This window comes from Patagioenas fasciata, chromosome 2 (assembly GCF_037038585.1).
Source record: "Patagioenas fasciata isolate bPatFas1 chromosome 2, bPatFas1.hap1, whole genome shotgun sequence".
NCBI classification, from domain to species: domain Eukaryota; kingdom Metazoa; phylum Chordata; class Aves; order Columbiformes; family Columbidae; genus Patagioenas; species Patagioenas fasciata.
The window spans coordinates 35026173-35049910 of record NC_092521.1 but is presented as its reverse complement, the minus strand read 5'-3'; the positions used below and the strand labels follow the sequence as shown (position 1 = coordinate 35049910).

Here is a 23738-nt window from a genome sequence, read left to right as displayed (position 1 = left end):
CTTTCTCTGCTGATCCCTAAGCAGTGCTGGCGAGCAGCTGGCTGGTTTTGCCTGCTTGCCGAGGAGTGGTTGCATTTCTCACTAGCCCATGGTGGAAAAAGTGATTGGTGGACTTGTACATAGATCAAAGTTTAAGGCAGTAAACTAAACTGAAAATTTTAAGCTTTCTAGAGACAAAAAATTGAAGTGTCTGAAGAGTTAATTGCAGTAGCTAAAATCCACAAATGAATTGTAAAGGTAACCTCACTTGCATAATTCTGGTATAGTGAAAGATCTAGTGATTTTGTGTGACATTTCTAATGTGGATTATGAAATTACAAGATTTTATGTAGTTGAAGTAGAAACTATTGATTATATTTTTGTAAAAGGCCCATTTAAATACAGACTCTGTAGTCCAGGCTTGGGAAAGCTGTGCGGGAAGAGATTTTAAAAAATTATCCACAGAAAACAATAAAGTGTGAAAAAAGACACTTAAGAAGCAAACTAAAAACCCTTTTTTTAAGTTAGGTAGTCTACTGCTCATATATATATTTCAATGAAAGGAGCTCTAGAAAAAGGCGAAAAAAGCCCTCACATTTCAGGATTCTTCATTTGGGAAAATGCTTTTTATTTTTGACCTTTTTGGAGTGCTGCATGGTGTGAGTTCTGATTCATGCTTTGATACCTACATACATACAGAGCACCTTGTATGCAGTCCTCTCAACACTAAACTAATGGATCTCACTGCTGACTTCAGTATGACCACAGTTAAGCAGATTTTCAAAGCTTTTTGGAAAAAAAAAACGTTACCTCAAGTAAGAAGAAGCAGCCAATAGGTATACTGACGAATCAGAAAATGTTTTATCAGCTTTAAACTAGTCTTGGTGACACTATAATTTTGCATTGTTTAACAAATCTGTGTGATAACTACACTGCATAAAAACTAAAACAATGCATAGTCTTGCCTATCTTTAGTTTTGTAATAAGAAAAGCAAATGAGGGTATGGTTAACCTAAGATTAATTGAAACAACTGCTTGATTTCTAATGTGTTTGACTTGGTATTGCTAATGCTAGGGAATGTGAATTAACTAAAAAAAAAAATAAATCTCTGAAATGCAGTAGTGAATAAACTGGTGAACATCTCTAGAAATTGCCTGAAGACTTGACTGATTTCATGGAGAATGACAGAACCTCTCTATGAATTTCTTAAATTCTTGTGTTCTGTTATGTAAGGCATCCTTTGAAGGAGAAACATCATTGTACATTAAAGTCTAAAAGGATTTTTTTTCAAAAAAATTTGTAAATATTTCCTTTGTGGAGAAATATCCTCTCATAACTGCTTAGTGTCTATGTGTCGTCTCTGTCAAAAGACTGATAAATGCATCACAGACCACTAGGAGATGCTTAAGTGAGGAGACCTTGTGAAAACCTGAGTCCCACCCTTCTCAGAAGTCCCCTCATAATCCCCTTGCATCTAAGGTATCGAGGAAGAGGGTAAAACCAGAGGAAAAAAAATAAGCCTAAGGTGAAGAAGAAAAAAAAAAAGCAAAACACAAACACAACATAAAGGGATGTTTATTATGTAATCCTAATGATGTCAGGGCCTTGATTTTGCTATGACATTTATCTTTGCAAGTGAAGTTATCAATCAGATTATCTTTTTTTGAAGGAAGGTAAATGTGTGTAAACCCTCACGTAAACAGGCACAGAGGTGCTCTGGGTTGCACTGAGAAATCAGGAGGGAGCCTCACAGCGTGGTGCTGGAAACAGAATGGGAAGCAGAAGAATATTTTCGCCCTCGTGTTTTTGAAGTAGGTTCAGCTTCACAAGGAAACTGGTAACATGGTAATTTGGGCTGTTGCCAGTATGGGGGTTAACAAGAGAGTTAGTTATGCATTCAGCCAAAAAAAAGAAAAAAGTAAATGTAAATAGTACTCTGGTGTGTAATTTTCCTTTTTCCTGATGTTTTTGGACATTCAAGTCTGTTAATACCTGTATCACACATGGCTGAGCCTTTTTAAACTTTTAAAGTTTAGATATAATGAGGTCTAGTAGTCTTAATTTTATACTAGCAACATAGTCGACCCTGTCATAAGCACATCAGATGACATGCTGAAATCTTTGGTTTTGCTGATACTTTTATTAAAGGATTATTCTAGATTCTCACTGCTCTGGCGAGGATCTGGTCTTTGTGACCTTCTAATTCCCTTTCAAATTTCCACCATTTTTCATTGTGAGTTTGTACCCGACTGTTTTTGTGCCATCATGGTGCTGCAGTACGAGTAGTTCTCCTCCCTCCCTGCTGTTTGCCCGTGGTGTATTTTTAGGTAACAGTCGCTCCCATCACAACCTTCATGCTTACTCTGCAAAGAGGATAACATTTTTGTTCACATGAAATACTTTTTTAAAGCTGGAGTTATTTCACTTCAAAATAAAGAGCAGTGTTGAATTGTTGGTTTACAGAGAATGGGAGGAGGAGATATCAACTCAGAGAAAACAAAGGACTTACCTACTTCATAAGAGAAGCTTGTCTAAGCATTCTTAATATTCTTATCTTTGGGCTGTGATACCATTGATACCATTGCTAGGTTATTATTTAAGCACTGTGTCAGACAACTGACCATCATAAAGACAGTGGGTGGGTTTCCTTCCTGTTTGATAATGATATTCTGAATTTGGTGACGAACAGCTGCACTTCAGAGTGCATTGAAGCACTAGGCACAGTGAGTGAGGATGCACTTGTGGATTATTAAAACTGAGATTGCTGATTGCTGTCATGCAATCATGTCCCCGCAGCGACTTAACAGGTGAACAAATGGAACAGAGAAGAGCCTTTCCGAGGAGGCAGGGAACAGTACGCATAGTCCTTGCCTATATAACATGTATTACTGTTCACTTGGCTGCAGAAGGGTTAGGATTATTTTGACCTATTTGTAAAGAAATCAGCACTGTTTGGTGCTGGAAAATTGGACTTGTCAGTATGGCAATTGAATTTTTTGGTGAATAATGTTTGGCTATTAAATAATACAGCAAATCAGGATTTGATTAGTAGAGGAAAGGGAAGCAGTTTGGCTTCATGGGATATTTTCATATTCTCTAATTGTTTTATTCAGTTTCAGAACATATCTCGCAGATTTGAATTTTTCAGTAAAAGGGAATCTAGCCTCTGTCTCACTTTTTCCTTATGGATATCCCTGCAATCTTTCATTAGCACACCTCACAAATTAATTGGTAAGTAATCAGATTAAACTAACATGGCTTCATCAGAAACTGATTTTTAAAAAAACCAAACCCAACACTGAAAAAACAACAAAAAACTCGAGTCTTCTGTACAAACTGTCACAGTTCATTTTCATGAATGCAGAAATTCCAGGAAATTTTTCCTTTGCTTGAACATACTGCTCTTAACTGTTCCAGTTGTTCCAGTGGTTCTGTGCACTACTGCAAAAAAGTCTCACTGTAGAGAGAGCAAATTACCATCATTAAATTTTCATCTGCATATGAAAGCTTGGAAGGAGAGAGACAGAGAGAAATTGGGCAATATATTGTACATTGCAATATTCTAATTTTTTTGTCTTTTTTAGCTTCAGGAATGGAGCTGTCTATCTGAAGAGGACTCTCCCCAAGTATTTGTAGTCTCCAAGCTCATTCTGCTAAAGACAACTGCATCCTTTCCAGAATGGCTGAGAAGGCTCCACCAGGGATCAACAAAAAGTCTTCAAGGTCTACCCTTTCTCTGCCTCCAGAACCAGTGGAGATCATTAGGAGCAAAGCCTGCTCGCGGAGAGTTAAAATAAATGTTGGTGGACTCAACCATGAAGTGCTGTGGAGGACTTTGGACAGACTTCCAAGGACACGATTAGGAAAACTCAGAGACTGCAATACTCATGAATCTCTGCTAGAAGTATGTGATGACTATAATCTAAATGAAAATGAATATTTTTTTGATCGACACCCGGGGGCTTTCACTTCCATTTTGAATTTCTACAGGACAGGGAAACTACATATGATGGAAGAAATGTGTGCTCTTTCTTTTGGCCAGGAGCTCGATTACTGGGGGATTGATGAGATATATTTAGAATCTTGCTGCCAGGCAAGATACCATCAAAAGAAAGAGCAGATGAATGAGGAGCTGAGGAGGGAGGCAGAAACAATGCGCGAGAGAGAAGGGGAAGAGTTTGATAATACCTGCTGCCCAGAGAAAAGGAAGAAGCTCTGGGACTTGCTGGAGAAACCCAATTCATCTGTGGCAGCAAAGGTAGGATTAACAGTATGCTTAATGCAAAAAAAGTAGAAAGTGGAGTCATGACCCGTGTATCTGACAGGCATGAATCAACAACTTTCACTTAAATATTTAGAGAGAAAATAAGAATATAAAAATCTGCATATCATGAAGTGAATTACACTCAAATTTGTCCTGAAACACACTGAAATCAGCAAAAGGTATCCTGTTGAGTCCAGTTGATTTTAGGCAACTGCTAGACTTGACTTTAGTTGTATAAAATCTGAAACTTCTGTATGATTGTTAATGGATTTCACATTAAACTCTTCAATGAAAATATGGCCAGAGAACACTACCTGCATTTTTATTAGAAAAGTATTTGATTATGAGAAACATACATTTCAGTATTGCTACTTGTTTTATTACAGGCATTGCATAGGTGTGGTATCAGTGTCTCATAAGGTGTGCTGGATGGGTTGTCAAGGAATAGCGTCAACAGCCGCTCTCTGGCATGGTGGTATATTGGGCAAGGTTTGCAGTATGTTTTCTCTTATACTACATTTTTGCAATCAAGAATTAGACTGTTCTATATAAAAGTATTAAAATAGGGAAGTATACATATGCATATATTATTAAAGCATATACACATACAATTTTGTTTGTGTGCATGCGTATGTATATAAACAAGTATGTAGTATATACGCATATATATATATATGCGTATATATGTGTGTAGAATTTGTATATATTCAGGCAGAAATGAGGAGACATTCAGGTGAAGCCTTGTTCCAGTACTGCCGTCTTCAAACAAGCAAGTTGGAAAAAGTCCCACTGATACAGTGGAAAAGTTTACCCTTACTAGGGAAGTGGGACTGCACACATGGATGTTGGTGCTTCTATGTCAAAGAAAGATTTTCTTGCTTTTTGAGGCACTTTATTGTTCCTTCTGTGATGTGAGGTACTATTAAATGTGAGGAAAATTGTGAAAGTTTGTCTCCAGTTTGAACCGCTCAGAGCAAAAATGTTTGGTGTTTAGATAGATGTTCATTTCAAGCTTAACTGTGGCTTTGTTTTCTTCTGTTGATTTGTTATTGGATGCAACACTATTGGACTGAGGTAAGTTTCAAACTATGATAGCGGAATGGACAAAAACCAGAACCTTGGCAAAGATTTTTCTTGCAGCAGCAACTTCTTACTAGTGAGGTGCAATACACATTTTTTTTTTCTATTTTAGTTTTTCATGGTGGACTGCGTAACTGTTTAAGCAAGGACTGATTTACTTTTGTAGAAACAAAATATTTATTGTGCTGGAATGCAAGGTTCATAACTAGAATAAAAGCTTATAGGAGAAGAAAAATGGTATTTAGAATATTTTAGAAAATGATATGAATACATTTCCCGCTTCTGAGATACATATTCTAAGCCATATGTTCCTCTCCAGGAGAAGAAGCAGAGGGGAAGCAGATGGGCATAAGTTGTGCCAAAAAGCGTTCAGAAAAGCCGTGTTACACACCGTGATCCCCTGGTACAAGCGAGCATCCATCAGCCCCTCCAGCACTTTTGTGACACAGCTGCTATGCAGCCTGCAGGACTCAGAGACCAGCTTCTCAGTCCTGCACGGCTTGAAACATGGCTGATGTGGTCTGTAAGGGACAAGAGACCTCTCCTCCTCCTGGAGGTGCAAGGGAAGAGCTCCTGGAGCCACAACTTGGCCGGGACACCTTGGATGTGAGCTGTGTGGTCACCTCAGTTACAACCCACACCATACCCTGCAGGCAGATTTGAGGGCAAAGGAAACCCAAGTGATTTTTTTTTTTTTTTTTTTTTAAATTTTATTATTTATTTATTTATTTTAAACACAGAAAAGAAGCCGGTTGCCTATGGAGCTTGAGACACATGCTTAATTAGTGTTTTCCTAAGACTAGATAGGAGTCAACACAACAGTAAGGTGGGCCAGATGAATAGGGATAAACTCCGATAGTGATTCTTAGGTTCTTTGCCTGCGACTCTGATTAGCATTCTATCATTGTTTTGCTTGGTGGATGCAGAAACATAAGATGGATAAACTTGCAAGAGTGCTTGCCGTTGACTGAACTCTGCTCATGGATTACAGTGCCCTGTCGTGGATTTGCTTGAAAGTAGTTAGGCCAACTCTAAGCTTTTAAAGAAATCCCACTTTGACCACTCAGGCCAGATTTCTCCCCAGGTTTTGCAAATGAATGTGGCCATTACTTTCATTTCCTGAGGTATCTAGATATTTATTTTTTCCCTTTTTATTTCCCTTTTTACTCATCTCCCGGTCTGACTGAATGTTACATTTCTGTGCTTTCTTGCTACAGGGAGTTTCCCGTTACGCTTATATACATGTTGCAATGGGTTTCATTATTTCAATTGCCTTCTGTCTAAATTAATGCCATTTGATGTGATTTCTGTGGTTCTAGCAGCTGGAAGCCACTATATTTCTAGCAACCCTTAGTCTGTAAATATATATATATACATAAATATATATATATATATGAGTCAAAATTATAGGCAGATACATGCATGGCATCTCAAAGATGGCAGTAGAAATTTGACTGATGGACATAAAGGAGACCAAAACTGTCTTAGCATATTCAGACTTGGGGAACATAAGCAGACAAGCAGAATTGCATGTAAAACAAGATATGCTGGAATCAGTTGGATGTACCTCCAAACACTCTGGAACCATCACAGATTGTGTTAGGTTCTGTGGCAAGGTTTTATCTGAATGTTTGCATAACATCACTTAACAGATTTCTTGTCTTCCATTATGTGGTAAGTTGCTAGTTTGACCTGAAATAAGAGGCAGAACCACCTTCTTTCCTCTGTAGGAGTGGAAAGGATGGTGGGATTTTGAGAGTGGAAAACTGGGAACCAAATGAGGAAATATTACCGTGAAGCCTCAAATTCAAGTGTTTGCTCCTTTTTGAACTTCCATAGAAAGAGATTAAATCCTGTTGATGTGCATAGCTATCCTACAGATGCCATTCAATCGTTCAGATCCTGCGTAGCACCCAAGCAATTGACAGGAACAGCTTGCCTTTTAAACCCTTTCACGTAAAAGGTCAGGAATGTGAGATAAACACTCAGGTGTGGTTTCAGTATGTGGCTGCGTCTTGCCACTTCTTGATTCTGCTAAGATCCCTTCTAGGTCTGATCCAAAGCTTACTCAATTAAGGGGGAGTCCCACTTTGGATTAGGCACCTCAGGCCAAATCCTGCTCCTTTTGAGGCCAGCGAAGGTGTGCTACTGACTTTGTTTACAGCAAGGTGACACTGTATGAACAGCAGGTATTTCACAGGGTCTATGACATTAAATAGGAGAGAGCAAGAAGCATGAGTTGCAAAAAGTGAAAACCAGTAAAAAAGGAATATTATAAGTCAAGTACTGTTGCACAATACAGGCACACTTTGCTATGTGAGGTTTTTTTAATTTTAGTAAATGCAAGCATGCACCTAATCTCAGTCACCGATTAATACCACCTAGGCACAGCAGTTGTTGCTCAGCCCTCACCTCAACAAAGATCTCTGTGAATTCAGAGGTTTTAACTGAGGAATACAGGGTTTGCTTCCATTTTCCTGTGTTCTCACTCATGAGCTTTTTAAGTAGGATTAAGACACAGACTTACAGAAGTTTGGTCATTTCAGACATGCACAGAGGTATGAAATGAGATGCAGTGTTGTGTGTCCTACATCCCAGAGAAGCCCCAAGCCACAGAGTTTAGCAAGATTCTGGCATTGATTCCAGAGTAACACCTGAGTTTTTAGACCGGGCATTTGCTTGTACTTATTGTATAACCAGTATTTTGTGAAAACTCCATCCAAAAAACAAACAAACCAAACTTGTTTTACAAATGCATAGTGAAGCAAAACAAAAATAGTTTGAAACTTTATGGCAAAGAGGTCTGAAGCAGAATAGACCTTCTCCAGAGTGAGATCATGCTACATCCATTTTTCTCATGAAACGTCTTTTCTTTCACCTTGGAGTTTTTGGCTGGGAAGTAAAAAGAAGTCATAATTTGGTCTTCTAATTATGGTTTCTGAACCTATAGCAGTTTTTTTAGCGTAATAGCAGATCTGAGCAACAGTAGTATGACAGTATACCGTCAGTAGTATCAAAGTCCTCAACAGATACCAGGATGAAAATTGATTTCAGTGGATGTGAACTGTCTGCAGCTGGATGTCATCAGTGATCACAGTTCAGCAAGGATATTAAGGATGAACCTGGCTGAGCTGATGCCTTTTTAACTACGTCGCTGTTACCTTGTTCTGTGCAGTGGACTTAAAATCAGAGGAACCTTACTTTGGAGTGACTGTAGATCAAAAGAACCCATAAATTCAATGTTTCTTTCAAAGTGTTAGTGCAGGAGCTCTTCCTTTCATTCTTGTTTATCGAATTTTAAGAGCCTGAGTCTTTTCTCACACTTGTTTTATATTGATGAAACTAATTTGACTCAAATAAGTATGGAATGTTTCTAGTGCAGACGATCCAGTACAGAGTGAATGAGGTCAGAAATAAGTGAAATTTCTAGGAGAAATGGAGAGCATATATCTGCCTAAATATACTGACTCAATCACCTTTCATCTACAAGAGTATTTTAAGTATTATCAATAAATATCACTTAGATTTTCTATTCAGTATTTTATATCACAGGTTGGCCCTTTGGATATCACTAGAAAGTAATTGCTTGGGATTGATTCTACAGGTCTTTCTTGTGCAAGTCATTCTTTCTCACATGAGTATTTCCTTAAATCTCAGTGTGACTATTAACTGATCAAGTATAAAAGGTAGTATAAATAAGTAAAGTAATTAAAAAAATTGCTAGTCAGTCATACTCTGTCCTTGATTTTTTGCATAACCCCTGTTAATGCTCATACACAGAAGGGTAAAATATTGACCTTTGTGGTTCTGCAGCACGGGGTTTACCTTCTTTAAAGTTATGTGAAACCTGATGGGGTTGAAAGTGTTCTCTGTTAATTCTGTTTGTCTCACTGCATGGCTCATTTGTCCTTATTTTGTTGATTTCTTTTTCTTGGCGTTTGTTTTCTGGGTTTTTTGCTTTACATTACTGATTGTAACATGAGTATTCCTTCTTGATGAAAAGCACACTAATTTATCAGCCAACTAGTGGATTGTGGATTATAGAAGGTATAATTATCCAAAGCCCAACTGGCAATTGTGAGGAGTTTGTGTGCTGCGTTCAGTAACTAATCCCCTAGGTGAAAAAATTCCTTTGGGAAGAAAATGCATGAAAGAGAAGATTCAGGCCACTGATATTTGGTTAGCTACCAGGTGCATTATAGCCAGTCTTGCTCCAATGACTTCCCAGGATAGGACACACCTATTATACGTTTCAATAAGTCTGTTTTATATGTAATTCACACTGACTCTCATGCGTATTTAGACTTTGTAGAACCACATTAGAGTGCTCTTCAGGTAAGTGCAGATTACCAGAGCTATGACTTCAGAATAGAGCTGTGTCGTGTAAGATATTTCAGTATTCCTTTGCAAATCTTTGTAATTTATCTCCTAGATTGTCACAGTGTTCATTCAGGGGTGAACGCTGATTAATGGTATACTGCTCATTTGTTTGGGGTTGAAGAACATATCATCTGTGCTCAGAACACCTTAGGAAAACTTTAGCTGGTTGGTTGTATTGCAAAGAAGAGCTATAACACATAAGAAAACTGTCTATCAACAGCTGAATGTTTGCACTAAGAATATTAAAGTGTTCAAATGAAAGAAATACTTTTTCTCATGTCTACATCCTTTGTCATGTTATATGAAAAAAACTCTCTTCTTGCTTAGTTCCTTTTCTCAGTTCAGATTAACGTGTTCTGTGTCATCCTGATTTTGTTAATGTTTCCCCTAGGAAAGCTTATATTCTATGTCCTTTCCCTTCTAACTGTACACCAAGGATGAGGATGACAGAGATATCAGACTGTCTCTTTTTTAAAGTGTGAGGAATGGCTTTTGTGCTACTTTAATTCCCACAGGTTTTTGTATTGTGTATAGCATACCTCAGAGCATGATAACATTCATTGAAGATAAGTGGTATTTTCTAGTTGATATGTGGGTTGAACTTCTGTTTGATCTCTGGTTTCAACTTATTTTTCGGGGAATCCTGCTATGAGCCTTTGTCAGAATGTACTACCAAGTAAGCTATATTTGCATTGTCACTCCCAGTACTTCGAAGTCAAATGGCTGCTGAAACTAAGTTATGGTAAAGCACAGAGAATGGTCACTGGTAATATACATTTATTTTAATCTCACCATCGTTTCTGACCAGGACTCTTATTATCTCTCTTTGCTTTTAAGGTGAAGATATTTTTTTCTGTCAAACAATAAAGTCAGTCAATGTGACTGTAAGTCAAAGAGATTATATTTGATCCTAGTCATTCATATTTAATAACTAAACTGTTTTAATGTCTTGAAAGACAAGTGAATATATCGTTTTTCCAATAGATATTGTATCAAGGAACACGGTAGAGTGGCAGTAGTTAATTGATTTTGTTTTAAGAGCTTGTGTATGCTCACTGCCGAGTTGATCATTAAAAGATTATTTACCTTCTTTATACTTCTTACGTGAAGTATCACATAACCCATGATTCAGCATTTTTGATCAGCCTAAGTATCACGGGAACAGAGCTCCCATCTGATCTGTCTTGCTCCAGAGGTGTTTAATACTTCCGTTACATACAGGTTGCCTCCAGCCCTGACATCTTATCTGTGGTGCGCTGAAAGCTTTTGCTGTGAACTTATTAAAAGAACTTACTAAAAACTACTATTGGCATAAAATGAGTAAAATGTCCTTTGAAATGACCCGTTTGTTATTGACACTTAATTCTCAGTAAGTCAGATGCTTGAATTTTGGAAGCAGTGCCAGGGGCAAAGAGGCAGTGCGTCATATTCAGACAGTCTATCACTGGCTTCAAGCGCTGGCACCAGGGAATATCCCCGTTCATGGTACGAACAGAGGGAAGGCATCTTGCCTTCCTGGAGCTTTGAGAAAGCACCTCACTGACTCTGGTTTTATGGATACGTAAAGAAAATTAGGAGGTTTCATGAGTTGGGTTGAAGAGGTAAAAAGGTGAGAATAATTATATTTAAAATTGGGGAAATCCGTTCTCCATATTTGGAAATGATAACATTTTGCAAAACAAGTTTTAAAGTAACAACTAGACTGTGCCAGCACTTGCGGCACCTTCCACAGGACCACAGAGAGAAACAGGCTAGGGTTTAAAATATATGAGATTACAGCATGTTACCAGCAGGTACAGTCTGTATGAGAACAGCCATTCTGTAAAGCAGGCCCTTTGCCATAACAGATAGAGAGCATTATTCCAATTTACCCCAGCCCCATGCGTGCTTCTTAAGGTAGGAGAGCAATTTAACTCTACAATGATTGCTTTTTTTACCACTGCTCATATCCTGGTTTTTTTATAGTTGTTACCATAAATTAAGTGCAGTCCAACATCAGTTCCATATATCTTCTAAAATATGTACTGCAGTATTTCTAGTTAGGATGGTAATGTTTTGTGCATTACAGCATGCCCCTCAGTAACATCAGAGGCATCTCGCGAGCTGGATTTTCAGCTGTGACATGTCACTTAAGCTGTGTCATGCCTGAGTGGCGAGACCAGGGTGTTGTGCCTTTCCCTTCACCCAGAGGCAGATCATATGTCCTAAAAATGTTGCATTTCCGTTCTGTGCTTTCATAAGCAGCTGCCAGTGCATTGTCTTCTCTCACATAAGATATTTGGAAGCAGTCAGATGTCTGGGAGATACACTAATAAATTAAATGATGTGGAGGTGATGTTATTCGAAGGGTTATCCAGATTAAAGCTGTTGGAAGCAAAGGGCTGCACTTAATGCCTGGATGAACAGGATCCGTCTTGCTTTTGTGAAGCTGAGAACTTAACAAATCTATATGATAACCTGCAAACTGACCTTTCTGTTTGAGTCTCTGATTTTGTTGCAAGATGTTGAAGAGCAAAAAGCTTTTCCCAAGTGACCAGGAAGCCAAAGAGATTTCCACATGTTAGTTATTTCAGAAAAAAAAAGGGATGGTATTTATCTTGACATATGGCAGATTCATGAGTTTTCCCTTTGATGAAGATACATGAGTATTTGATGCATAGCACTGAACCCCAGGTCCTTTTAGGGAATATTGAAAACAAGCACATGACACTGGCACACCTTTTTTCAAAGTGGACCCTTTCAAAAAAGGATCCCAGTAGAGTCTTTTTATCAAGCCACCACAGTCTGCTCTTTGAAAGCCTTGGTAACTCTCTCTTTGGGGAGGCATGCAATAAGGCCAGTTTTTCAGGTGGGAGAAGTGTATTTTCATTTAAGTATATTTGATTTTCACCTGTTGAGACCCAGAAAACAGCCCTGCACTTGAACTTGTTTGGTGAAGTGTACAATGTCCTTTCCACATGAATGTCATGGCATCATGAGTGTGTGAATACCTGCACTCCACATACCCCACCTGAGACAGGTTGTCTAGTGATTTTGAGCAACAGTGGAAAGGGGCAAGTTGTCTTTGAAAAGCACGCTTAGGCACTGTAACTGATAAGTCAACATATTAACAAACTAGCCCTTATTTCAAAAAAGTGTATTTGATGGTGTTGAAGCTTTTAGACGTGTATATCCTACATGTAATTGACAGATATTGATACATAAACCTCTTTTTTTTTAAAAAAAACCCCCTCATGATATTGTACAAAGAAAAAATATGTGAGATGGGGGAAGCAATCAGAGCAACGGTTTTCTCTTGGTACTTAAGCACCTACAAACTGCCTGAATCATATTTGCTGAATTTTCAAGTCATCTTGTAGCTACTTGTTATATTCATATAGGATTTTGTCTAAAATGTACGGAAGGGCAGGAGCCAGAACATGGGATGCAAACCTGAAGTCCGAGGAAATTTCTACCTGAATGACAAGGTGAACTCCTGAGGTTGGGCGAGTCTTAACCCATTTCTGAGGCTCATGTTCATTCCTCACGGAGAACCTTTTATGCCTTCTGTTTGTGGGAAATGGTATTGTGCTCCCTGAAGCTCCTGCCTAAGAACCAACACTTCACTGGACTAATAAAAAAAACTGCTAGGATTATCTAAGCTTTTCTGTTCTAGCCTCTAAAAGGCAAGTTAAATAAAAGTCCAACACAAGCAAAATTCTTCACAGAACAGCTCTTAAAGGGAGATCTGTTTTCTCCAAGGCAGTAATGAGCTTCAGAATGCCAGGGCACTTTTGTTACCCAGAGTTCGGTGTCTTCACTCATCTTTCATTGGGCCCATCCTGATGCAACCGCAGGGTTTAGATATTGCTTTAAATAGCTCAGGTATGGCACACGCCAGAGCTGTCCCAAGGACAGCCAAGTTGCAGTGACAGTTTTGGGTGTCACTTGACATTTGCAGAATGCCCCTCTGGAAGGGGTGGCTGCTGTCATGCTTTGGGACAGTCCAGCTTGCCTTGATTTCATGTGTTGTTAGAGATGGTATTTTTTGTCACGAGATGATCCCATTTTTTGTACTTCTGTGATGGACAACAATAGTATCAAGTTTTGTTTACACACTCACCTTCACACAGTTTCCTTCCCATGCACTGTGATCTCCTTTTGGCTTGCTTATGAAGGTTCCTTGGGTGATCTGTCTGTTCTGCTTTACTGAAGCACCTACTGCTGTGTTTGGCTTTGGGAGAGGTTTTTCTGGAGGACAGTGGATATTGCTGAGTTAAAGTAGTTAAGGTAATTCTTTTGCAGACTACAAGAGATTATCTAAAAGTATTACAGACTTGTTCTGAGAAGAACTGTGAACTCATTTCCATTTCTATTATTTTCACAAAGCCTTTATATTTTCATATATTCTCTTCTAACACTTTTGGTCTTAATTATTCTGTGAAGTTAAATGCCATTTGAAAAAATGTTCCAAAAGTATCTTGGTCTGTGGTCCATATATGTATTCAAATAAATTTTGTGAGATTATAGCACAGAAAAACCTGGCTAATGCCTCTGAATACTATTAAAAGACTGGAATTGACTTCAAAGCACTTGAGACCTTTCCTACAAGAATTTAGTACAAAAAGGCAAAATGTGTGGTATGAAAAGAGTATATGGGTATATGTCTAGCCCTGTTTGACTAAACCCTACAACCTTTTTTAAAATTCAAGCAGGAGAGGCAAACGACATAGACATAATTTAGAGCTGCGGCTGTAAGTTCAGGCTGTATCTGATCAGAAGTCTGTTCCGCACCGACCAGCCCTTCAGGCCAACATGGTACAGTTTAGTCTCCTCACCGGTGATACATAAGGTAATTGCAGGAATGGCGAGCACTTGCAATACCGTGGCAGGAATTATAACTAGCCACTTTTGCATCTCCAACTCAGGTGGCTGGAAACCCACTTACAGCTCTGGGGATGGATAGGCCGTGCTCATGAATCCGAAAGCCTGAAGTCGTTTTGAGATGCTTCTGCTGCTTTCCTCTGTGTCCTGGCAGAACACTTAGTGACCCTTCAAACTGAGCACAGGTGGCTTCCCATGACTTCCCTTTGGCCCAAGATCTGCATATGGTCAGCACTTTTTTGCGTTTTATGACTCAGGATTTTCTGTTTCTTAATGACCTGTTGCTGAACTTCAGGTCTGTGCAGTGCAATTTGCTGTGTTTGACAGTGTTTGGCTGAGGTCATGAGAGTGGCATCAGGTCCATGAGAGAGCTGATTCCTTAGGAGATAAGCCGTGAGGTTGAAGGTCCTGTGGATTGTCTTGATGAGCAACTTGTGTATTGGGAAGAAATAATTCTTTTCCAGACAGGATTAGAAACCTAGATTGATGTTCTTTTACTTTAATAAACGGTAGATGAAGTACCAGATGGAAGTATGATGTGGTTTCATGCTGCAGTGAAGTTCATTATAAAAGACGTGATAATCTCAGAAAAATCACAGTTATTTTTGACAAAAAATAGAATAAGAAATCCCTACAGTTCTGCTGTTTATTCTGATTTAGGTCAATGAATTTTATGGGAAACAAAGCTGAGCAGAGCTCACTAATTATTTTACAAGGTATATAAGCTAAATTCTGTGAACTCAATGCTAAGTAACAGTTTCTCTGTGTCTTTAAAATATTATTTAAGTTGACTTAAAAGTGGACTTTTCAAAACCGTAAAACAAAAGGAAAAAAGTTTGTAAGTTGACTTATAAGGCCACTGGTGTGGCCTGTTAGGAAATCACAGAGAGAGCAGTGTAAATACTTGTCCTTTCTCTTCATGTGCCGGTTATTATAATAGACATGGTGTTCAGAGGGTAGATTAGATGGAGTTATTGGTGAAAAAGTCCCCCTGTCCCCTTAGCTGAATATTAGGAGATCCAGATGAGTACTCAGAAATTAAATATTTTCACCAGAAATATCCTCACTTCACCAACTCTGGTAGTAGATGTCTGTCCTGGTCCCATGTTAGCTTTATGCACTGAGTTTCCTGCATTTCCTCATGACTGTATTTTCATAAGAAGAGGTAGATGCACCATGAAGAATGAACTGAAGAATCGCACTGAGAGAAGAACGTGAAGATGTGAAGCTCTGAAAAACAGTAGGGGAGGGAGGGAGGGAGGGAGGGAGGAAGGAGGGAAGGAGGGAAGGAGGGAAGGAGGGAAGGAGGGAAGGAGGGAAGGAGGGAAGGAGGGAAGGAGGGAAGGAAGGAAGGAAGGAAGGAAGGAAGGAAGGAAGGAAGGAAGGAAGGGGAAGAAGATGCTTTTAATAGAAAATTTCTTTAGATAAAAAAAATACCCATTGCGCATTTCAGCCAGTCCAAAGTCTGTTCCAATGTGATCCTTATCAAATCATTCACATTTCTTATGGTTCTGTTTGGCCTTTTTTAAGTGGGACAATTCAACCCAGTATCTCAGACATACAGATAAGAGCAATTTCTGAATTTCTAGTTGCATTTTGGTTTTTATAGTAAATATTGCATTCTATTAAATATTTTTGCTAACCAATATTCGACTCTTAGGACAATATTTATACATTGGATGTTAGGAAAATTTCTTAACGGAAAGGATTGTCAGGCATTGGAACAGGCTTCCCAGGGATGTGGTTGAGTCACCATCGTTAGTGGTGTTTAAAAGACACATAGACAAGGTTCTCAGGGACACTGTTTAGTGCTGGAGTTAGGTTATGGTTGGACTCATTGATCCTGATGGTCTCTTCAAACCAAAATGATTCTATGATTCTATGCTTCAGTGAACCTGATATGAGTTTATTGTAATTGGAATTTTAGGTTGATACATTCTGCTGCCCAGTGGTGAGGTTGGTGTGCATGGGTTTCGTTCTAAACTCCATATGGAAAACTAACTCAAAATGCTGTAGCTGCTGCAATAACAGTGAAATGGTGAATAATTCCTCTTAGCTTTTCAGTAGCTTCTTCAGTCTGTTGAATTCAGGAAGAAGCAATGCATTTTGTTATGTACTTGAATGTATAGCTGTGGATGAAATAAGTATGTTGGAGAGAGATTTTTAACTAGAGTAGCTAATAGAGAGATCTTATACTGAAGGACAATCTGCTTGATAAGTGTATTATAGAGAGAATAGGTGAGAGTGAGATGTGTTCTTTAGGAAGCATTCTTAGTTCTCGTTAACACCAGCAGTGATGGGATGGTGGGACAAGTCTTACTACAGTATTGTGTCACTGATGTTAGTAATGCCCGTATGGAGAACAAGCTCTTCTGAAATACTTCCCTTTGCTTTTCTGAAAGCAAATGAATTCCCTTTGAAGAGAGCTGGTGTGTCTGACTCACATGTGTCCTCTTCTCTCCGTCTGCCATTATTTGAAAACAAATTTTTTAGTTTAGAGGAGTACGAAGTAGAAAATGCAAGCCTAACCTTGGAAATATCTGTGTCTGATACGTTTTAGGAAAACTGCATTTACATTAACGTGACTTCAGCATTTGTAACTCCGGCATTGTTTTTCTCCCTGATTTGATTTAAAACCAAAACTCAACCCTTCCCTAAGCCTGTGTTCCTGAAGAGGAGACTGTGTGTGACAGAGAAGGGGTTCACAGAGCACAGTTGCTCCTGGGCTTTATTTGCTGCCAATCTTTTCACTGAGGCATCCTCCCCCAGGGCTGATCTGGAAAGGGAGGGTGCAGCTGCACAGATGTCTTCTGCTTGTGAAGCCAAGCTGAAAGTTGGCGTGAAAAGTGCAGGAGAGCCCGTGTCAGTCACTGTGAGCAGGAGGCACAACTGCACATCTGTTAAACGCCTTTGCCCCCTCCCTCTTTGAAAGGGAAGAAAACCTTCAAAAGCTCCAGTTCTGTGAAAAGGGGTGTTATCCATTGGGAACTAGACTGAGCTCAAGAGCGGTCCTGTCAGGAGGGGCAATGCCTCAAAGGCATGTGCTGACCGGGGGAACACTGTGGCAAATCATTTTTACCCACAGGAGTACACATGGCTACTGTTCCTTGTTCTACCTGGGTGATGATGGATGGAAGAAGCAGTTCCCTCCCGCGCATCCTCCACTGCTCTGTCATAGGCAAACAGCACCTGCGGTCACAGAAATGACACTGAACCTGCACAGAGGTACATGAGTAAAACTCAAAAGGAGAATGGAGGTTTTTTTACTGGATTTACGCTTTTCATTTCCCACGCCGGTATAAATACAGTTTTCTTTTCCCTCTTATACAAGCATGAAGGAGTTATTCAGAAAGGACTCAAGCAAAAACCCACACTGCTGTTGTTATATTTTCTTAAGGTCTATATGTAAGGATCTCACAATATTTTTACTATTTTTGCTAAAATGTTTATTTTTGTAAAAGTTGTGGTAAAACTTGTCTAAAGTGAAACCTTCCCTCCAGAGGGATGTTCACCTACGTCTCCGGAGGTGTTTATAGCAGAAAGGCTACACCCATTGACTCTGGTGCGCACTGCCATAACACTGATCTAGCACATAAGAAATAAAGAAAATATGTTTTTCAGTGGATGAAATACCCTAATAAATTTATACAATGATGTCAAATACTTTGGCATTCATTGTTTTGTGAGTTGTTCCAGATAAGGTAGATTTCCTGGGCTTAAGGGTGCTATTTTGAAACACAGTTGCTGTTAAAAGAGATTTACAGTGCTCTAAAAAAATGGGAGTGAGATAATAGATCAAAATGAAGAAGTCAAACACAGATCCAGGGTATGTCTGAACAGCAAAAGCAGTCTTGTCTTCCTCTTCCATGCAAAACCTGCATTTGCAGTTGTGCCACTGAATGCTGTTTCTGTTGTACAATACTGTATATCTCTAATATAGTCCTTTGACCATGGGAAGCTCTCCAAACTGACAGTGACGTTGATGCTGGTGATGCTGAGAGTTCAGCCTCTGCACAGCAGCTGCTGGTGCATATGGCCTTGCCATGGAAAGGTGTGGGGCTAGTTGAGGGCTTCCTTCTGGGGCAGCCGAGCTGCAGCCTGTTTTGGAGACAAGCTACCCTGGCGACAGAGCGGGGTGTCAGTGCACTGGCTGGCTTGTCATGTGTCAAAGGAAGAAAACCCACATTAGGGAAGGAAACCTGCATCAGCAGCAAGATGCATGTCGGTTGGAATAACATATACAATTTAGGTAACTATGTTTGCGTCCTGTGTAAATCACCTAATATTTGAGCTGTAGAGTTGACATTATTTCTTGTGGTAAGCGTTCAAGAGAAGTGGAATAGGCAGTGTAAATCACCAGATAATTTGTTTAGGGCTAGAAGAGATCATCAGAAAAGAAGACCAAGGACAAGGTAGGCAGTAAGAGAAAAATAGTCGGCAAGTATCTAAATGTGCTGAAGTTTTATTACTCGATTCTTCTTAAAAACCCTTAGCTTGATATCTCACTTAACTTTTTGTTTCTATTGTCAGAGCTTTTGGTCAAAAGGGTAAGGTAGTGGCCATATGATTTCATACAGGGGTTCTTCATTTTGGTGTGTCTTAATTCATAGCACAGATTTTCATCATAGTGACAGATATCTACTGAAAGAGGAGGTCTGGCGAACAACCTACTTATGGGTGAGATTATTCTGTGAAAGCAAAGCAGTGTTTTCTCCAACCGTGGAGGACAGAATTTTAGACTACGCAGAAGACAGCTGCTCCCTCATGTTTACTGACAGAACATCTGTATGTGTTAGGCATGTGCATACAAAAGTTACTGTGCAAAGTGAGGTGGTTTGCAGCTGCACTAAGTCATATAAGCATGTCACCACACCAGCCCAAATCAAGGCACCTCAGAGAGGGGTATACATTGTGCTTGAGAAAAATTTAATATGATATTGTCAGCTTTTTTGTTGTATAAATCGCTCTTTGTAAAGATTGAGCGTCACAAGCTCACCTCTGTGCCGAAAACACATCTATTAAAGAAAGCATGAACATTTTATAGTATGTGGAGAGTAAAGTTAATGAGCCTTGCTTACAAATTAAATGCAGAAAAGTAATGTATGTTCTCATCTGTCCCCAATGTCCTTGTTTTAGTACTGAGTGCCTTGTAGTATTGGTTGATTTCAGACTTGCAGTTGTTTGACAGAGCAGAGAATGTATGAGTGTGGACCTGAGGTGCTCTGCAGCTACTTTAAGGTCACACAGAAAGTCCATGGCAAATCAAGAAGCTGGATCCAAATCTTTCATGTCCTGCACAGCCCCCTACATCTGGACTATCTTTCTGTATCAATCTGGTCTTACATATTTTAGACAGAGTTTATCTACCCCTACCGTTACTAATTAAATAATGCTCTCATTTAATAATGCTGGCAGAGATTTTCAAGTTTACAAGCCTGAGGGACACAGATGTCTTGTTTCTATCCCTTCTAATGGGAAAAAGCTATTTTAGCCAATATATTGTGGTTGTTCCTGTCGAATGGTATACATGTCATAGAATCACAGGGTCATAGAATCATAGAACACCAGATTGAAAGGGACCACAAGGATCATCTGGTCCAACCTTTCTCAGCAAAAGCACAGTCTAGACAAGATGGCCCAGTACCCTGTCAATCTGAATCTTAAAAGTGTCCAGTGTTGGGGAATCCACCACTTCCCTGGGGAGATTTTTCTAGTGGCTGATTGTTCTCATTGTGAAAGATCAGTTGATCCGAGAGTTGTTTAGTTTAGTTTAGTTCAATGCTGTTTTTTAAAATAAAATTTATAGATTACACTATACTTATGGAATTTTAACTGCTACTTATCCCGGTAGCCATTTGCCTTTGATCAGATTTCTACAGTGTACTTGAAAAGTGAATTAATATTTAATTTAAAATCAATAAAAATACTTTATGCGTTGGAAAACAAAAAGGAATGCTAAGAGATGAAAGGGTGAGAAAGCCTTCAGAAGCATCCAGACTTTGCTTTTGATATTTATCCATCATCATGGATTATCCTGGTCTTTTAGCTTGAAAATTCCTTTTGTTTTCCTCTGAGAGGCTGCAACCTGCATACTCTTCCACTATGCTTTGGACAAGCTGAATTTATAACCTATGCAGTCAGCCTCCAGTGAGAAAGAAAATATTTAGGTTTAGTAGCAGATGTCAGAAGTCTCCAATCCTCAGCCTGCTGCAATTCTCACACCTTTGCTTAGCTATCTTTTGCATTAAGATCATTTGCTGTTGGCTAAAGTAATCTTTGCAGGACACCAGCGTTTAGGGAGTGTCTGATGTTGGTCTGACCCATGGGCAGCTTGGATGCTCCCTTTTCTGAGGGGGAGGCACAGCCTGTCCTGGTGTCTCTTCATGGTCTCACAAACTGGGTATTCAAGTGTGAGATTTGGCAGTGATGCAAGAATTGCCAGCACAAAGGTCTTCCCATTTGTTTCTACCCACTGTACCCATAATGTAACAGTAACGGACCCATGATGTAACAGCAATATTTAGGTGTGACTACCTGACACTACCTACTTATAAGTATAAAGACATATCTGTATAGCAAAGCTGAAGCTGTTGCACTCTGAGAGAAAGAAATTAGTGAGACTACATCAGACTCTTCTTGTTTCGCCTGCTCATCAGACGTTTCCGGTAATGCTTCCTCTCATCTGTGGTTCCAAGTGGAAAGCATAGGTGTTGTTATTGTCATGACTACCCATCAGAAAGGCCCAGAGCTGCCAGCTTTTCCTTCCTCTGAGAGACATAATGATAATAAAACATAGGCCCTAGAAGATGGTCCCTTTGCCTCCCGGTTTTGGAAGTGAAATTACCCACTGTTAAGAGCATAAGCTTCCAGGGCTTGGTCAACATCCAAGAAGCATTTGCTATGTTGCTGGGATTGTTTTTACTAACCAGTAGACAGCTGTGAATATAGAAAATGTTGAAGCAATTTAACATTCACTGTGGAGGCTGATGTAGCTTCATTACATACAGAAAACAAATCTTGTGTAATGTTAGGTCAAGATGTGAGGCTGTAAAATAACAACAATGATTTTGTCAAGCAGTAAGCCTGTAGTAGTACTTAACAAACACCACTAGCATCACTTCCATGTGACTTCCAAAAGAGAGAGGAAAGCAGTGAGATAAAATGATAAACAATTTCCATGGCATTTTCATGGTTTAAAATTTTATGTTCAATTTTCCTCAGAATTTGAAATTTTGAAATAGGATGCAGGGCAAAAATTCCTAAGCTAATTCCAGTTGGTCTAACCCAGGACTAGCAGCTGGATTGCTGCATCACTCTTTGGTGAATTAATACTCTTGTATTAATTCATCTTGTTAAGAGGCAAGGCTTATTAATTTGGATGCAGGGCTATGCTGACAGCCACAATGTTGCTGTGTATTATGAACAGACCAGCATGCTCAGTGAGGTTTTATCTCAGCACCAAGTTCCACAGTATCAGATCTGCATCTTCCAAATTTTTTGTTCAGCATATTATGAAAGAGAAGAAACAAAGTTTACTTCAGTTGGACAAGGGAAGGGCTAAGGCTGTTGCATATTGAGACAAGACAACAGTTTTGACATTTCAGAACAGTATATAATTTGTCAGGCCTACCCTGCAGCTGCTGTCTGGATGGGACATTTGTTTCTTTCCACTATGACTTGTGGTCACCATTAATCTTCATTACAGTAGTGTTGTGGCAGCCAGTAAAGAATCACCATCGTCTGATATCAGGGAGCTTGGAGGGCTGAGTAGGTGATGGGCAGGAAGAAGGAAAAATACGTGGGTGCGGCAAATGGAGTTGAGCAGGGTCGTGATTACGGGTTGGTGCTGTTTCAGCACGCCAGCTGGGCTTCTGCAGGTTCAATAGCGCCTGAAGTTTTCTTAGACAATATGCATAAATCTTCTGTGAATGGAGTTAACTTTCCTTAGTTTTATCTGCACCTTGTTCCAATTTCTCACTCTTGCGTGGCTCAGAAAAAGGCTGAGCTGGGCGTTCTGAAAAAGAGAATTAATGCAGTAGGTAACCTTGGATAAAGTCCTCACCTAACATTGCATTTAGTAATTTCTCTATATGACAAACAAGTGAATTGAAGGCATTATAGATTATTTTTTTTTCAAACAAAAAGTAGGATAAATAGGGCAGGTGAAGAAGCATACAAACTCAGGGTGATCATCCACTAGAGAGAAGTTAAAAAAAGCTCTTTCCTTAATTAAAAATAGGATAAAGATCAATAAAAAGCCAGTGCTGGCAAGGTCCTAATTAAGCCAGATATGTAAAACCAGACAGATCAATACATGTCAAGGTGCTACGTAAATCATAGAACTCAAATTAAAAAGAGGAAAATGCAGTGGAATGATGAATTTTATTTGAGGATATTTGCCAAGTGTTTCAGAGCCTTATTGGAAGGAAACCCATCAACCTGTAATATCAAGCGACAAAGTATGTATGAATGGCAGAGTAAGTCCCACCGTTGGAGAAAAGCTCCTATACATTAAGAGTGAAAGGTTCACACTATCAGGAGGGACTCAAAATCCCAGATATAAACAGAAAGAATGAAATCCTACAACTGTACTACCCTCTGCTTCACCTGGGTGAGGACAGGGATTGTGAAAAGCTGAAGGAAAGGCAAAAACCACAATAGGATGTGATATAAAGAGCAGATGTTTAGACCCCATAAATTTATGTTTCAAAGTATAACCATAAAAGCACTATTAAAAATGAACATATTGTTTGGAAATTTGTCATAATTTAACAATCTGAAATAAAAAGGACCCACTATAGAAATACTTATTGAAAAAAAAAAAAAAGATTCCATGAAGCTGAGGAAATTTGCTGAAATCAACTTTAAAGAAGCAAATACAGTGGTGGTGGGGAAGACCTTGTGCAATTATATTAGCACTTACTAAAAAAGTCAATCCTACTAGCTGGCATGGTGAAACAGCTAATTGAAGAGTTTTATTGCAAATAAATAAGCCTTCAGAAAGTGGAATTCATGTCCAAACAAGAAAAACAGACAGCATAAGCTCAAGGAAAGAGCTGCCAAATGCTGCTGTAGGCAGCGAGATGGGTTCAGCCTCCAGCTCTGGAAGTCCCCAGCCATGGGTCACTGAGGTTCGGTGCACATAGGAAAATCTGCCCAAGCTCTTCCCTT

The 23738-nt window shown here is 39.2% G+C and overlaps 1 protein-coding gene across 1 annotated transcript in view; it reads left to right on the top strand.

The window, feature by feature from the left end:
- Window positions 1–23738, top strand: part of KCNB2 (potassium voltage-gated channel subfamily B member 2) — a 199521-nt gene that overhangs the window by 11874 nt on the left and 163909 nt on the right. Inside the window, exon 2 of the mRNA XM_065831631.2 lies at window positions 3565–4238. Within this exon, the coding sequence (XP_065687703.1) occupies window positions 3660–4238 (579 nt within the window). The 5' untranslated portion in view covers window positions 3565–3659. The remainder of the gene's footprint in view (window positions 1–3564; window positions 4239–23738) is intronic.